Source organism: Chelmon rostratus, chromosome 7 (assembly GCF_017976325.1).
Source record: "Chelmon rostratus isolate fCheRos1 chromosome 7, fCheRos1.pri, whole genome shotgun sequence".
Lineage (NCBI taxonomy): Eukaryota > Metazoa > Chordata > Actinopteri > Chaetodontiformes > Chaetodontidae > Chelmon > Chelmon rostratus.
The window spans coordinates 9,119,162-9,134,725 of NC_055664.1; the positions used below are offsets into that span (position 1 = coordinate 9,119,162).

The following is a 15,564-nucleotide window of genomic DNA, read 5'->3' on the forward strand; positions in this document are numbered from 1 at the left end:
TACAAACCACTTCAGTTGGAGAACATGCAGTTCTGAAACGCATGCAATCACTGATGGGTGATGATGCAACAGATGCCAGCTCATCAGGAAAGGTGGTGCTTTAATGAATCCTAAGAGAGACCTCCCATTGTTTTAATGTTTGTATCATGAGCTTAGCAATATTCACAGACTGTTAACTACAATGAGCGTGCGCTGGTAATGGTAAGAGTGAATACCTCTTACTGTGTCTCGTAATGTGCGTTCATAGTTGAACTGAGTCCATCCTATAGTAGGTAAAGTTCAATTCCTCCCTATAACCACTCAATATAAAGTGCATTTATACAACAATTACCACAATACAACAAGCAGTAACTGTGTTTTCACAGCCATCATTATCTTTTCAGAATGTACCGCTCTTTTGAGTGTTGCTACTTACTATAATGTACAACCCTCATTTCTTCAATGAGAAATAAATTTAAACCGCAGACCGATGTATTTTCTCTTTAGCTTCAGGGACTAGCGGAGCTTCATCTGAGAGCGCGGCGGTAACAGAGAGGAGGGAGGGCAAGACGAGAAGAGGGAGGTCTGGGAGGCAAAGAGACTCGGAGGGGGGTGGGGATAATTGAATTATCTGCACAATGGAGTGATGGGGGGCACGTGGTGCCGCTAATGGAGGAAGAGATGTCCTTTTTAGCGAAGCTAATTGTTCAGAAAAGAGCTGAGCCTTTGTTCAGGGAGGCCCTGCTACTTTCCCAGTGCACTTACATGCACCACACAATTTAGCAGAGCACACACACACACACACACACACATGCTCTCAGAGGATATTTTGGAATGTGTGGCGCAAGAGAAAGATGTACACACGCAAAGTACATGTGCATGAGCGCGCACGCACACACACAACCACCCACACACACACGCCCACACCCACACACACACCAGTCCTGGAGCAGCTAACCCTCTGATCTCAGCAGGAGTGCATCCAGCCTGTGGCACCTTCAGACAGCATCAACCACAGATAGAGCTGAGACTGAGCTGCTAGACAGAGGCCACAAGGACCCCACTGTTTTACTGTTTTACTGTCTGTTCTCTCTCTCTCTCTCTCTCTCTCTCTGTCTGACTGTGTGTGAGCTTGAGAGTCTGTAAATTAGCGACTGACTGATTACATGCCAAATGCTATCCAGCCACACAACACACCAAACATATCCCTCGTCTGAGGTCATCATTTCAGATTTTCTCTTTGGGAACGAGAAAGAAAGCACGGCGTTCAGAGCTGAAATACAAGCGAAACTCTTGCGACTGCCTGCGAGGGCACTAACATCAAAGACAAATATCACTTGACAGCTGTATGGATTGCTCCGAATCGAATAACCTTTCAGTTAACTCTGTGAAAAGTAGCAGGTGCAACGGTTACATCTAAGGATTATAGACAGGCAGACAGCACAGATGTGCCAGTGAGAGACAGAGAGCGAGCGGGAGGGAGAAAGCTGCTCGGGGTGCTATACTGCAACGCAAATGAGTGAAGCCAGCTAACTGTCAAAACCATGGCAACAGCATTTGCCAGGTGAAGGAAAGAGACACTGAAACCAAAACTTGTTTGATCTGGGACATGTGTCCTCAAGTGTACTGATGCACATGGTTTACCGGCTGGTTGTTTCATGAGTGTAGGACAATTAACAATCCCTCTGTCTAAATAGGAAATGACACAGTTAGTTTCAACAATAGCTGGTTTTTTTGGGGGTCCGTATTGAGCAAAACTTTGACACAAGCAGTTCCTGCAGTTGATGTAGAGATCTCTGTGCAGATAAACCCAATGTTTAGCATCTAACCCCATGCTTTCTTTATTGATATCATTTTCCTCATGTCAGTGGGCTGTTCATAAAAAATGTGTTTATCCTCAGGGTCATTGTACACCAGGCTGCCTAAAAGCAATAGAAATGGCCATTGCTCCGAGGAACAGATCAGTAACACGCTGTTCTTAGACACAAGAAGAAATGTACTCAGATGTTTCCTGGCAACAGGAATTAAAAGCAGCAATGCTTTATGCAATCAGTTTGTCCGCAAACTGCTTCTTTACTTTTTTTTTTAAATAGTTCTGTTTTTTTAATGCTAAAAAAATCAGATGTAAAGAAGTGAAGACGGGAAGAGGACAGCCCAAACTGAAATGAGCTAAAGTGACGCCAGCCCAGATATTAGTCAGCAACGCCATTAAACCCCTAATGGCCGCCCTCAGGCACGAAAGGACCCGCGCTGTCCTTTTAAGAACAGATACGAGGGAGTTCATTAACAGAAAACAAAGAGGTCCAGTCAGAGAGAGTGAGAGACTGACTGACTGTGATGAAGTGAGAGGTACTGTCCCCCACACCCTCCTCCATTCTTCTCCTTCATCGGGCCCCCCTCCACTTTGCCCCTGGTGAGGCAGCTCCTCTCACCGCAGAACCCACCAGCACTCTTCCCAGACGAGGCTCCTATCAGGCCAATGAAACCTGATCCAGGGCTGCTAATGGAGCCGGTGAAGTACCACCGGTTTGAAAATCCATGTGTGATCAATATCCCTGGCTCCCCAGCCTCCATATGCACTTGCATACTGTACATGCAGAAGTATAATATTGACGTGCATTGTAGGCTGCGCCATATGAGTCACTCTAACAAGGTTGCTCATGACGAGGTTGGATGTATGAAAAAGAGGCCTTGTCTCTTGGAGAAAAGTGTTTCAATTGTTTCATTAATGAATAAAGTGGTCCATATTGCTCCTTTAGCAGTTCATATTGGACCTCAATTTTCTCACTTCTGCTGAAGCACTAGGTTCCAGTGGAACATATGTGAGAGTCACTTTTATAATCTGCTATTACCGTTTTGGTTGCCATGGGAGGTGTTCTCTGACGGCAGTGATTTGTTCAGAGTGGAGCCATACTGTGGCTGGAGAGCTCGGTCTTTCTCTTTTCTGTTCTTTTGCAGTGGCAGAACAAATCCTTGATTTGATTTCCAGTAAGGCAGGGTCATTGTTCCTGATTATCCAAGATAAGAGAGCACGAACGTCTGAAAAATAAAAAAGCAATGCAAACTGAGAATTAGTATGGGCAGGCTACCCCGTTTAAACTGAATTTTCATTGATGGGTTTTGGCTACAGGCCACCCAGTCTGATTGATTATAATATCCATATGATTCTTAACAACACTCTCTGTCTGTATGCCTCATGGTCGTTCGTATACATAATATTGTGCATACAGTATCTGCAAAGATGTACCTTGTTACTAATACGTCATGCAGCTGAGTAAAGCTTTTATTGATCAGCACAAGGTGAACAGGAAATACTCTGAGGTGTTTATGAGGGTGAGTTACAAGTTATGAGGAGGCCCGGACCTGCAGAATATAGGGCACAGACAGCCCCGGACTCTCTCTCAGCCCACAGTTAACGGTCCCTCACACATGAACCGCAGCTAAACTCGTTTGTGCGCGGCTATTTTAAGATCTAAAACCATCTCCAAAGACAGATTTCTCTCTCATATAAGAGCTCACAGTGCCAAACAGGCCAACTACTGTCTGCTGTACTCCAACATGCTGCTTTTGTTCCCTTTAGTGTGCCTGCAGCACTCCAGGGTGTCATCTTCAACTATTGTTCGGACTGGATTTTTAATATCTTATTTGAACTAAGTGTTTGCTGTCATGTTTGGGCAGTAGTGGGGTTTTCTGTCAGGTTACTCAGCAGCTCTGGCGTCTCCAAAGTGTTCCTCATCCCTGTAAAACGCGAGTAATTTGCGGGAACGTGTGGAGTCCTAAGTGCGTCTGATGACGCGAAGGGGTCTTGATGCAAGTGGGTTCTCACAGAGACACGGGGGGGGGAGGTAGGAGTAGTGTGTGCGTGTGTGTGTGTGTTGGGGGGGGGCATTGTAATTGAATTGTGAATCAACTGGCAAGTCAGCCCCAAACACCGCCCCCTTCAGCTGTCGTCGCTCTCCGGCTCTGAGCAATGCAACGCCCATAGCCAGAGATAGAGAGGAAGGAGTGAGTGTGTGAGTGAGTGAGTAAGAAAGAACGAGGAAAAGAGGGAGTGTGTGTACATGTACCGGAGAGGGAGAGAGAAAGATAAGTTAGGAGTGAAAGAAACTGAAATTGTGTGTGTGTGTGTTTTTTATTTTTAGTACGGGAGGAGAGGTAAAACCCAGCCGGCCACTAGAATTAACCGGGGCGCCACAGGAGGAGAAGATTTTCCCTTACCTTTTTTCTTTTTTTTTGGGAGCTGTTAGAATAAAAAAAAGAGGGACGCGGCGTTGTTAAGTCCCGCTGATCTGATGGTCATGACGGCAGCTGTCGATATGAAACCGACGTTAACAATCATAAAGGCTGAAAAAATGGACGGTGAGTAGCGCAACTCTTCTGTGACAGCTAACACGAGACTAACATTACTCCGCAGCGTTTCCTCGTAACGTAGCCAGATGGCTCGTTGCGTGGATCTGCGTGACCGTGGTCGTTATTACAGCAGACGCGCCGAGAGGGACACCGCGTCCTGAACGCGGCTCAGTGTGAACACGGTGCTGGTTGCTCAATATTGGACAGCACGCAACACTTAAGAAAAATGCAATCACGCCGGAGGCTCTACAGTCATGCAACAGCCTATACAACCAGTGTGTGTTGCTTATTTAGATTGAATGAATCAGGCTGGTTTGCTTTTTTCCCCTCTTTTAATTTGCAATGTAATGTTTGTGAAACAAGGGGCATTATGAAAAAAAGAAGTTCTTACATGTGTAGACACTGAGGTAATGTAGGCAAAACAAATTAAAACAGGAACAAAAATGTTGAATTCATCCAGAGATGATTGTGACATTTCCAGTGTGTTTGATATGTTTTCAAGCTGCTGACACACTTTCAGACACGCTGCTTGCTGTCAAGTAATCATGGGATGTGTTAATTACTTTTTTCTGATTTGCTTTTTACATGCGTCCTTCCTGTAAGTTCAGTTTTGTCCGTTTTGTTTTGGACTGCTGCTCAGATTACTCTGGAGCTCTGATGTACGAGTGACACCCCTCTGTTTCATCCTGCTTTGATCTCACCGGGGATCTATCTCCATCTCCTCTCTCTTCTATCTAAGCACCCATCTCTGACCCTCTATCCAGTGCTGCACCGGGAGAGCCAGGGCATTCTGCCCAGCCGGCATGGGAGACAGGCAGTAGTGCCTAATCACTCCCCTCCCCACCAACCCCACTGTCTCCTCCACCTCCCCCTCCTCCGCAGTGGTTGAAACTGACTTTCCAGAGGGAAGGAGAGGCAGGCTGAGGTGATGAATCTGCAGTGCTGAGGCTTGCCTCTCTGACCCCGCTGCCTGGAAGACTTGGCTTGCTCCAGGGGTAGTCCAGGGCACATGCAGGGAAGCCCACAACCGTGAGCTGTGTTTGTGTTTGGCTTTAAACTTGCGTGTGGTTTCACTTCTCACTTTTACCCAGAGTGGTGTTACACATGGCGGCATGTTTGGATCATTTGCATTGAGCAGCTTTTTACATGAACTAATCCCCTTGTGCTTTTGCTGCTCAGGTGGTGTTAGTGCAGCAGCAAGCAGCATCGATGCATCATGGAAATTTGATACTAATTGCTAGTGTTGACCCACTATGGGGCTGTGACTCACCACATTAACCACCTTCTCTTCACTGTCAATACCTGCAGAGCATAGATTCACATATACACATCTCAGAAACTCACACAGAAAGTGCTGACAGCTGCAGCTAAATTGCCAAAGAGTAGCGCTATCTTGCAACACGGTTTCGCAATGCGCGCCCCTTCTTAAGCTCACTTGGGTGCATTCGGGTCAAGCTGAGGCTGCCAAGGAGCAGTTCGCAGCTTCACACAAACACATCTTTTCTCCATGACTCTTTCACACAAACACTCACACACACACAGACACACACTGTTCTGTTCTCTCCTTGGTATTCCCATACTTACGAGATAAGTGCAAAGTCCAAGGCTGTCCCTGATCCTGAGGAGACAAAACAGTGATGTTCTGTGTTGCGGGCACACAGGAGCATGACGGCCTCTTTGCTTACAACTTGCTGAAAGTGATAAGTGCTCCACACAAAGGCAGAATGCATTTGTTGATTTGCAGCCGTCCCACTGGACAAGGCTACTCGGTAGCGTCTTGCTACAGCATTGTGAGAACTGCAGATGCTGTCTTTTTTTTTCCCCCTTTCTCCAAACACCTGCAACCGCACACTGTACGTACATACATCCCCCGCTAACAGGCTTAAGTGGCTTCCGACCCACCTTACTATATTGTTTGTTTTTCTTTGCGACAGAAGAGCGGCTAGAGTCAGCTTACCCAAGGCCTGTCCTGCCTCTCTCCAGCGGAGGTAATTCCTCTTAAAGTGCTCACACACTGCCAGGGTCAGAGGTGCACCCAAACAAGGCATCTAAAATTCCACAAAGCTTTCATTCCTCCGCTCAGTTCTAGCAGTCAATTCCTGACAGAGCACAGTTGCTTCAGTGTTCAGATCACGGTAGCTTATTATCGAAAGCATTATGCAACCATAACAAAGCTGTCAGCTCGACAGAGGCAGGTTTTAAAGATAGGGGAGAGCATGACTTCGCGGGGAAGGGGTTGGATTGTGAAATTACAGACATGAAAGCACAAACGCCTTGTGTTGCCGAAGTTCTTATGGAGTGTGGAAGCGTACTCCAGTAACCTCGTTCTTCGGTTAACCAAGTAAACATTTCAGACAACGGCGCTGTCGATCATTTACAACACACAGATTGTCTGTGTTAGACCTGAGGGAGTCGTCCCTCTTTTACTTTCCCTCTCCGTTCGTCGGGCCTGAAGGTCAGGGTTCAGTGGCTGACAGGAATGCGTGCGAGCATGCCCTGCTTGGTGGCATGCATGGAGGCACAGAAGGAGCATGAGTGGGAGGCCCACTTTTATCTGATCAAAACGCTGCTGTTTGTTGTAACTGGCGTGCCTGATGCTTCTGCTGCGAACCCTTATAAGGCATCCCGCTCCACGCCCGACCACATACTGTATGCGCACACAAGCACACACAGGCCATGCCACACAGATGACTCTCAGAAAGGCTTCGCTGACGTTCCTAAGGTGCCTCCCATGTCGGTGCGGTGTGGAGACGGGTAGCTTGTGTTAGAACAGAAGGCGTTACATAAGCTTCAGGTTTTTGCTTCGGTGTGTTTGTGTCAGCACTCCTTCAGTAGCGCACTGTAATATATGCCAATGTTTGAGTGTGCGTGGCTGCCTGGCAGCTGTGCAAACACTGTTTGGGTGATCCAGGCTTCTCTTGATGTGGTCTGTCAATGAATCGGGCCAAACTAGGCAAACCGGCCCGTTTTCCATCCAATGTGCGCCGTGTCAAACTGAGGACGATATGGTCCAAACTTGATTAGTCAGTCCAGTGTTCAGGGCATCACCCATATGTCACTGAGTAGTGTCTGACCAGGCCATGTCTGAGCCTAGAGGGCAACAGATACCAGCCTCCTCAATGGGCCTCCCTGTGTTGGTCAGACTTGTCAACAGACTGGCTGGATGCTAGTGAAGAAGCTTTCTGTGAGTTTCCACAATGACCTTGTCTTTTTTTCTTTCCCAGGCTGCTCAGTTATGCCACTGTGTTACATCAAATGGGTTATCCCCCCATTCAGTCAGCTCTTCATTCATTGCTCCTTCATTCAGCCAGTCATCTGCCGCGCTGCCCATATAAACATAAAACAATTATACTGCGTGGGTCCTATCACAGCGCTTCCCTGGTGACTACACGCCTTAATCTTTGCTTATAAAGCTTAGTCATAAAGTAAGGCGTGTTAGCACCAGATACAGCAGTCTGCTAAATAGTAAGCATATGGTGAAGGTGGGGGGGTTGAAGAAAGAGAGGCCTTCCAAGGTGTGGTCGGCATGATGGCAGTGAAAAGTCCTCGTTATGCTAGAAACATTAATGAGAGATCAAAATACAATCAGTCCTCCACAGCTTCTTGCTTTACTCACATTCCACAAAAAGCCAACAACCAAAACAAAGGAAAACATGTTCCTCAGTGGGGGAAATAAAGCACTGACAAGCTTTTTTTTGCAACAGACAACTCTTTTCAATCATTCACCCACCCACACACACACACACAATTCCTCCTCTAGCGTTCCTCCCCCTCCTTTCCCTTTCTTCCTCTGTTTCCAGTGTCTCTCTGTTGGCCACATGAGTTTCTCTCATGACGCCTTGATGTGGTGTATAGTGAGTTCCTGGTGAGTGCACTTTGTCCCATCCCCATTCATTCCTTGCTTGTAATCCCTGAGTCATGGCACTAGACGCCTGCTGCACCACACGCCACTGGCTGTCCGACTGTGCGTCTGCTTGGCTCGCTTACTGACTTCTGCCACCGCAGGCCTCTCCCCTCCCTGCATTACCAGTCCGACCGTGAACCCTAACCGGCCTGACGCTGCCCCAAAATGGCTCCGCAGCCGCCCACTCATCTCGACGTCGTCCTGAGTGCTTTGTAACTTTTTTCGTCCGCTCGCTCTGTTGCTGTTTCTGTTTTATGGCTCCACATTTAGGAGCTGCGTTTCCTATAATGGCATGGAAACTAGGCCAGTTTAGAAACGTGCCTGCTTTCAGAACCCCAGTCCACGGTCCTGAAAGGCAGCAGGTCTTTTCCACCGCAGATGTTCAGCTGTCCTCAAAAGGGCCGCGTCACACATTTTGTTCAGCGTACGGTCCAGGTTTTCTTCCCTTGTTTTCTCTTTTGTCTGCGCTTGCTGCACACCACCTGTTTTTGGAGTCAACACGCATTGCATGCTGCTTTTGTAATCAGGTGAACAAATGGGGCGCAGCCGCAGGCTCCATGTGTATCAGACCTACAGCAGTTACAGTTGTATTGATTGACTGGCCTGCCAGGGCAAAGAATGATAAAGAAGGGTGTGTTTGTGTGGGTGGCCGGCTCTGCTGTGTAGGTGCGACTCTGTGGCGCTCATGATGAGTTTGGCCTCAGCGGCGCAGTCGAATGGGAGGCACATGTGTGTTCTGGCAGGAGGAGGTGGGGGAGTGGGACTCGGTGGAAGTTTTTAGGCCGCCGCTGGAGTTTAGCTACACGAGCAGAAGCAGTGGGATTCCTTTGCCTTCCTATCCTCACCTGCCCTGTATCTATTTTTACATACACGAGTTGCCTTCACTGACCTCTTCTGCTGTCCGCACATCCAGAACTTGACTTTGCCAACATTCCAGTTCAGGAGTGCCATCTCGTCGGTGAAAAATTATCTTTTTAATGAAGCGATCTTTACATAAACGCTCATTAGAGATGCTCTGTTTGCTGCCCGAAACATGTGTTTGTTTTATGCATAGTTACTGCCAACCGTGACAAAGTCTGAGTCATTGAGCAGGAATTTTACAAGATATGGTCACTGCTTTCATCATAACCAGTCACATTGTCAACTGGAGCAGCACGATATCCCCTGAAGTCCAGTCATTCTCTGATGGCATGAGTCACAGCCTATCTGCGTGTGTGCGAGTGTGTGTGTGCGTGTGTGTGTGTCTAAGAGAGAGAGAGATAGGAAGAGAGAGAGGGAGATAGATAGAAGTGGTGAGCATGAGTTTACACATCTGCAATAATATGCACATGTTTAGGAAATCACCTCCATCTCTTATTGCAAAACGCAGTTGTAACTTTCCGCTTATCAAATCACGGTTTACATCTTCTAATCAGCCAAGTCAGCCAAAGCTTCAGGCTCTTATAGCGTCATGAAAAATAACGTGCATATCTTAAATAAGATAAAGGAAGAGAGATGTGGCCAGATGTTTGATGTTTTATGCTCCCATTAGCCACGGAGCCTACTCTGAGCTTAAAATAGACGGGCAATTCATCATTTTGAGCTGAAACCATTTTGCCACTTGGACCACAAGTCATTTTTGGTCACATTAGAGGAAAACAAGAAAGCTGTGAGAAGCACATTAGTGATTGTAAAACAGAGGTGGAATGTGAGGCACGCAGCATGAAAACACTGCGGTCTGGGGGGAATTTATTTATCAAGTATCCATCTGTCGCCCATAGCTTGCCTTCAAACAAGCAACAAGCTCTTATATATGAGCGATGTCTAATTAGACCCAGCCACTACAACACTTACAGTCGTATGCATTGCACAAAAGAAGCTGCAGGCTATCCCGTCGACGTGTGCGAATGTGCGGCCGCATGCTGTCCCACAAAATTCACACTTTTATCTGGGACCTGGTTGTGGAATGTATCAGTTTGGACTAAAAATGGGGCAGGCACCGTGTTTTGTGGAAAAAATGCAACACAGAGAGTAAACTGTTTGTCAGATATGTCGCGTGTTTGGTTTTACGCCTAAACAGTTCCCCCAGAGCATCCCCTGTCTGTTTACAACAGGGATGGAGCCTGGGAGGGCAGCGAGCCTGGATGCAGCTACGCTCACACCACCTGCACTCTCCAGTGCGGTGCTCGCCTGTCAGTTCCCCTTTCTCGCCACTATGCCTCCCACTGATGGATAAAACAAGACAGTCAAATCCTTTTTGACTAACTAGTGCTTTCATTATAAATATTTAGCATATACGGAGGTCATGGAAAACCTTCAAGATGCTTGCGAGAGTGCATATTGGGCCTTGGCAGGAAAGTAATAGAAACCTTGTGCTGCTGGCTGTTGTGAGAAGTACAGTACTGTTGCTCAACCTCCTAATAGTTGAAGCATACCGAAAACCAGGCCTTTTCACACTGTTAAAGATCACAGGGCAACAAAGCTTGTAGGCAGTTAAATAAGCAACACAGAGCCAAATCCCGCTGAAAGTGCCTTGTCTCAGTTTCCCTCCTTCTTCTGGAAAGGAAAGACTTTCCATCAAGCTTTTAGCAAAAATATGTTTAGCGTCTGTTGGCGGTGGCGCGTATCATTCCGAGCGCAGAGGTAATGTCGTATCAAGCGCTGAGACTTTGCCATAAACAGTAGAGTTAATGCACTTTCACATCAGAAGCTAATATGATTTCAGAGATGGGGGGAGTGGAGGAAAGAAAGACAGCAAGGCAGCTATGGGGTATTAGTCTCACTTACAGTCTGCTTCAGTAGCCGGTATGTCTGTGGTGGTGATGATCCTGAACAACTCTAGTTACATGGCCAAAGACAGATGTCAGCAGTAGCGGCCTCGTCCCGTACAGCTGCTGTTCGCCACCACAGGCTTGTGCTTCAAGAGGGCAGCCAGAATCCAGTGGTGGAGACCTAAGAATAAAACCAGTGTTTCAGCACACGATGGTGGGACAGTCCTGGTCTCTGAGTTGGATCTCTTTGGGTTTACGCTGCCCTGTGCTGTGCAGCAGGCTTGGGTTTAGGCCTGGTCTGCCTCCTTCAGTTCAGCTTGAGCCAGGCCTACACATCTATTCCTGGTCCTTGGCAACGAGATGGAAATCTAAACAGCGGAGCGGCTGGCCGAACAAGCAGCCCTCTCAAAACCAGACTGCCACCCCGTCCTCCTCCTCTTGCTCCACTACAGCCCTCAGCCGCCACTTTATCACCCCGTGGCGCTGAATGGGCCCCCTTCATGTTGGTGGGGTTTATGACCCCGCGTTCTCAGACCAGGGGTTCAGATACGGATCTCCATCAAAGGCTCTCTCAGATACCACTGTCACCTCTGGTCTGCTGTGGGCAGACTGGTCTGCCTTAAAGAGCCGATTATCAGCCCCTGGCAAGTCGCCAAGACCGCTTCTCTTTTTCCCTGCGCCATGTCGTGACCCCCCTCATATGTACCTGCATGCATGTAGGGATATTCAGGAAAGGTGCGAGGCCTTAGTGGCGGTTCTGAAATGTTTGACCCTCACCTGAACCCACATCTCACCTCACTTCCCACAGGAAATGGCAACTTAGCCACAGGAAATTGACTCTTTTGCTGATTTAAAAAAAAAGCCCCCCTGTACACTCAGCTACAGAAGGCCATAGACAGGGAGGCATGGATTACCACATACTTTGACACAGATATAAATAAATGGTTATCTGACCATAACGTATTCAGTTCTCAAAAGCCCAGCTTTGAATAGCCTTTTAGATGCCATTCTCTTTTTTTTTTTTTTATGCCACAGCCGACTCTCTTTTCCTCACAGCAACACACGCCCACTCATTGGATCGACTCTATAGGGCTATTTATAGCTCAGTGACACGATAGAAAGCATATTGTCCCTTATTTGTTGGGCCTGGTTGCCTGCTCTGCTTGTATCGTTGCATCATTCTGTGTGGAGGCAGCAGCCCAGGCTTTTATGAATGAACTGAGTCTCCGCCAGAGGCTGGGAGATGGCACTGATCCCACTGTGATGTCACTCCAGAGACAAGGAGAAGAGAGGGAGCTTTATGAGACCTCCCATTCATTCTTCTGTCTCTCTGTCCCGTCCTCTCCGCTGTGCCCACTCCTCGCTTCTCTCGTCCTGTGATGGGTTCATATTACAGCCCGGTGACTCATCCCCGCCCCCGCCCCACTCACCCACCCGAGATTCTCCCTTGCTATCTTCCCCAGCCCCCGTCCTGCCCTGCCCAGCCCTGCCTTTCCCAGCCCCACAGACTCCAGCCCCAGTCGCAAAAATCCCAATTTCACGCCCACGCTCTGGCGCGCAGGCGAGGAGGGCTGCTAATTTAGCTCGTGTGTGTGTGTATAGATATGTGCTCATATGTGTGTCCGTTTAACAGACCCTCCGTCTAAGGTTGGGCTGGGGCTCGGTCACGAGGGCAGGGCGGTGAGGGTGCACAATCAGTCGGAGACAATCCCCGGAGGAAAATATCATCGTCACACTCAGCAGCCTGTCCATTACTCATATCATATCAGGAGGGGAGTGGCTGATCAATACCTTTTTACTGTACATACAGACTGAACATCAGTCTCACTTTATCAGTCATTCTTAGAATAGACCGACTAGTGATTCCTTCTACATCATTAGAAGGAATTGGTTTCATTTCTTACTTTTCACTCCAGACGCTCTTTTTACTCGGAGTCTTGTTAGTGAAACACGAATACCATAATGTTGCCCCGTGATTTACGCCCACTCCCACATTTCACGAGCTAAGTGGATGGGACTCATTTTGCGGACAGACCCACACCGTCTAATGTGGAAAGTGATGACTTGTGGATGCTCTAACTCTCAGTACACGCTGACCATTCTGTATCTAATGGGACTCGCAGGCATTGAAATCCTATCAGGACTTCATCATTTACTAGAGATCGTCTAGATACAAGCTCGCCTCTCTCACTAATGGATGCACACTGTACATTAGCACTGCCACAGATAACTTTCATATGGATCATTCACCATGGAGTCTGCTCTATTATCATTGCGCTTTTAGGTTTTTATTTGCCTCTCAGCGCTGCTGTGTCTTCTGCTTCACGTTTTTCAGATCTCAAATCAGTTCACAAAAGCGCCACAAAGTAATGTACGTACATGCACGATGTGTAAGATGCACTCCAGAAAGTAAAGTGTTTTGTTGAAAGTGCAATTAGTGCTGTCACCTAACAGTCCAAACTTAGAAAACATGGTTTGTGCTTTGAATTGCTGCAACACAATAAACAAAAATCCCACTTCAAGCTCATTTTGAACGGGGGGAAAGAAGTCATTCAAAATAAAAACAAAAGAAATCACACAAATTGCAGCTCACATTTTAATTTGCTCTGTAATCATGGCTCGCATATTTCTCTCCTCGGAGTGTCTAATGGTAGCTCTCATGCACGATGGTGTTGAGCGTCTTTGATGGAGGATTTAGTGCTTAAGTGGGTTCATGTCTGTGTAGGCAAATCCAGGCCGGGGCTGGGTTCATAAAAGCGATGGAGAGGGAGGGGCGTAAACGGTTCGAAAGTGCAGACAAACTCCACTCGATCCAGCTTAAATAAACTGCCGCAGTTCGCCCCTCGCCTTCACATCAAAGCGCAGACTGTCTGAGCCCCAGTCCCATCTCAGTTTGCAACATGTACGTTTTTGTACTACCAACACTGCTCAAAAGAAAAATGAGCTCTGCAGAGGCTCAGGCAGTCTCGCTGTCAGCGTTAACTTGTACACAAAGACAGCTCAGGTCTTATTTTCTGCACGGTTTATTTTGGTGTGTGAGCTGTGTCTGACAATAGTTTAACTGAGGTCTTATGTGAGACTGTAAAACAGTGTTTATTCTCAGCTCTTCTGTCTTGACTTGAATGAATAACTTTCTGTTTGTTCACCAGTGCAACAGAGAGCAATATATTATTACAGGCCTAATTGAATCACATGAAGAAGCAAGGAGCTCTTGTGTGTCCTCCGTCTTGGGCCCGTTGTGGGGTTTCTTTCTTTAGAAAGAGAAAATAAGGGGGGAAAAAAAGAGCCAAAGAGAGAAAAAAGTAAGTGGGAGACCTAATTTTACGAACAGCCAGACAGACATTGGTTACACGGGCGAAGCAGGGACAGCTGCTGCGCATTCCAGACGAGGTCGAGACGTCAGCGAGTGGCAAAAAACAAGCATGAACTGTATGTTGCCCCAGCGTGCTGCTGGCAGATGAAGCCACCAGCGGCAGGAGATGCCAGGACATCTGGGTTCGACGAATGTTGGTGCTGCGAGAGGAGTGACACAACTAATCCTCATCACTGGTTTTGCCTTCCAGCCTTTAGTGATCTGTTTTTTAACGATTAGCGATGGAGACGGACGGCACAGATGAGAAACGCGGCCACAAACTAAGCCCGATTGAACCCTCGATTTTTGTGCCATAACCTGCTGAAGCCCCAAGATGCTTTGTTTTGGTTTTTCACTTCACCCCACCCACGTTGATTAGACAAGACAATGCCATTACACCATACTGCAGTCGCTAAGAGATCATGTCTGTCTTTGTTGTGTAAGTGAGTCTGGGGACTTTGTAGATGGGTGATAAAGGCATGTCAGTTAATGGGAACACCACAGAGCCTTCTTGTGTCTATTTACAAGTGATTTGTTCAGTTTTGGCCAGATTAGTCTTTAGCGGTCTGTTCTAATGTTAGTGGCCTGGGGGTCTTTCCCCTTCTCCCCTTGTCATGGCCCTTGCTTCCCCCTCCTCATCCCATACTTCTGCAGCCTGGTCAATCTAATTAGATGAGTGCGAGTCATCAGGCACTGTTTAAAGCCATCAAAGGGAGCTCTGTTCCACACAGGGTGCCCACTGGCTGTGAGCAGAGAACAGTAACCCTAGTGTGTGACCGAGACCCTCGAGACAGCCCACCCCCGACTCTCCTAGCCACCCGCCAGCAGCCACGGTGACATCATCACCTCATCCCTCGACCCTTGACCTCTCAGAGTGTTTGACCCCGTGCTTGGGCCGGCGACAGTAGGCCCACTGTGTCGGGGGAACATGGTAGGAGGGCCAGCAGGGGTCATGGTGTCACGGATGGGCACCAGGCGCTGCTCTCCCACCCAGAATGTGAGGGGAGGAGAGAGGTTGGTGTTTGCAGTATTTGCAAATAAGCTTGGGTGTTTATTTTAATGCAGAGTGCCAGATGAGCGGGATTTACCTCAAGACAATGCCTGAAATACCAGAAAAAGTAGACAATTGTTAAAAAGTGGTCGTACGACATTTCCTGAACTCACCATGCGCGAAATTTTGTTTATAAACTCCTGAAAAAAACGATTTCCACCGTCTGTTACTCAGCCCA

General features: G+C 47.6%; 1 protein-coding gene across 2 annotated transcripts in view; it reads left to right on the top strand.

The window, feature by feature from the left end:
- The window catches only part of ets1 (v-ets avian erythroblastosis virus E26 oncogene homolog 1), a 35,326-nt gene that overhangs the window by 7,560 nt on the left and 12,202 nt on the right, over positions 1–15,564 (top strand). The window contains exon 1 of one of the 2 annotated variants that reach the window (XM_041940568.1): positions 3,996–4,338. The exons of the other annotated variant lie outside the window; for it this stretch is intronic. Coding sequence (XP_041796502.1) covers positions 4,272–4,338 — 67 coding nt within the window. The 5' untranslated portion in view covers positions 3,996–4,271. Of the gene's footprint in view, positions 1–3,995; positions 4,339–15,564 lie in introns of those variants that run through there. 2 annotated transcript variants of the gene reach the window in all.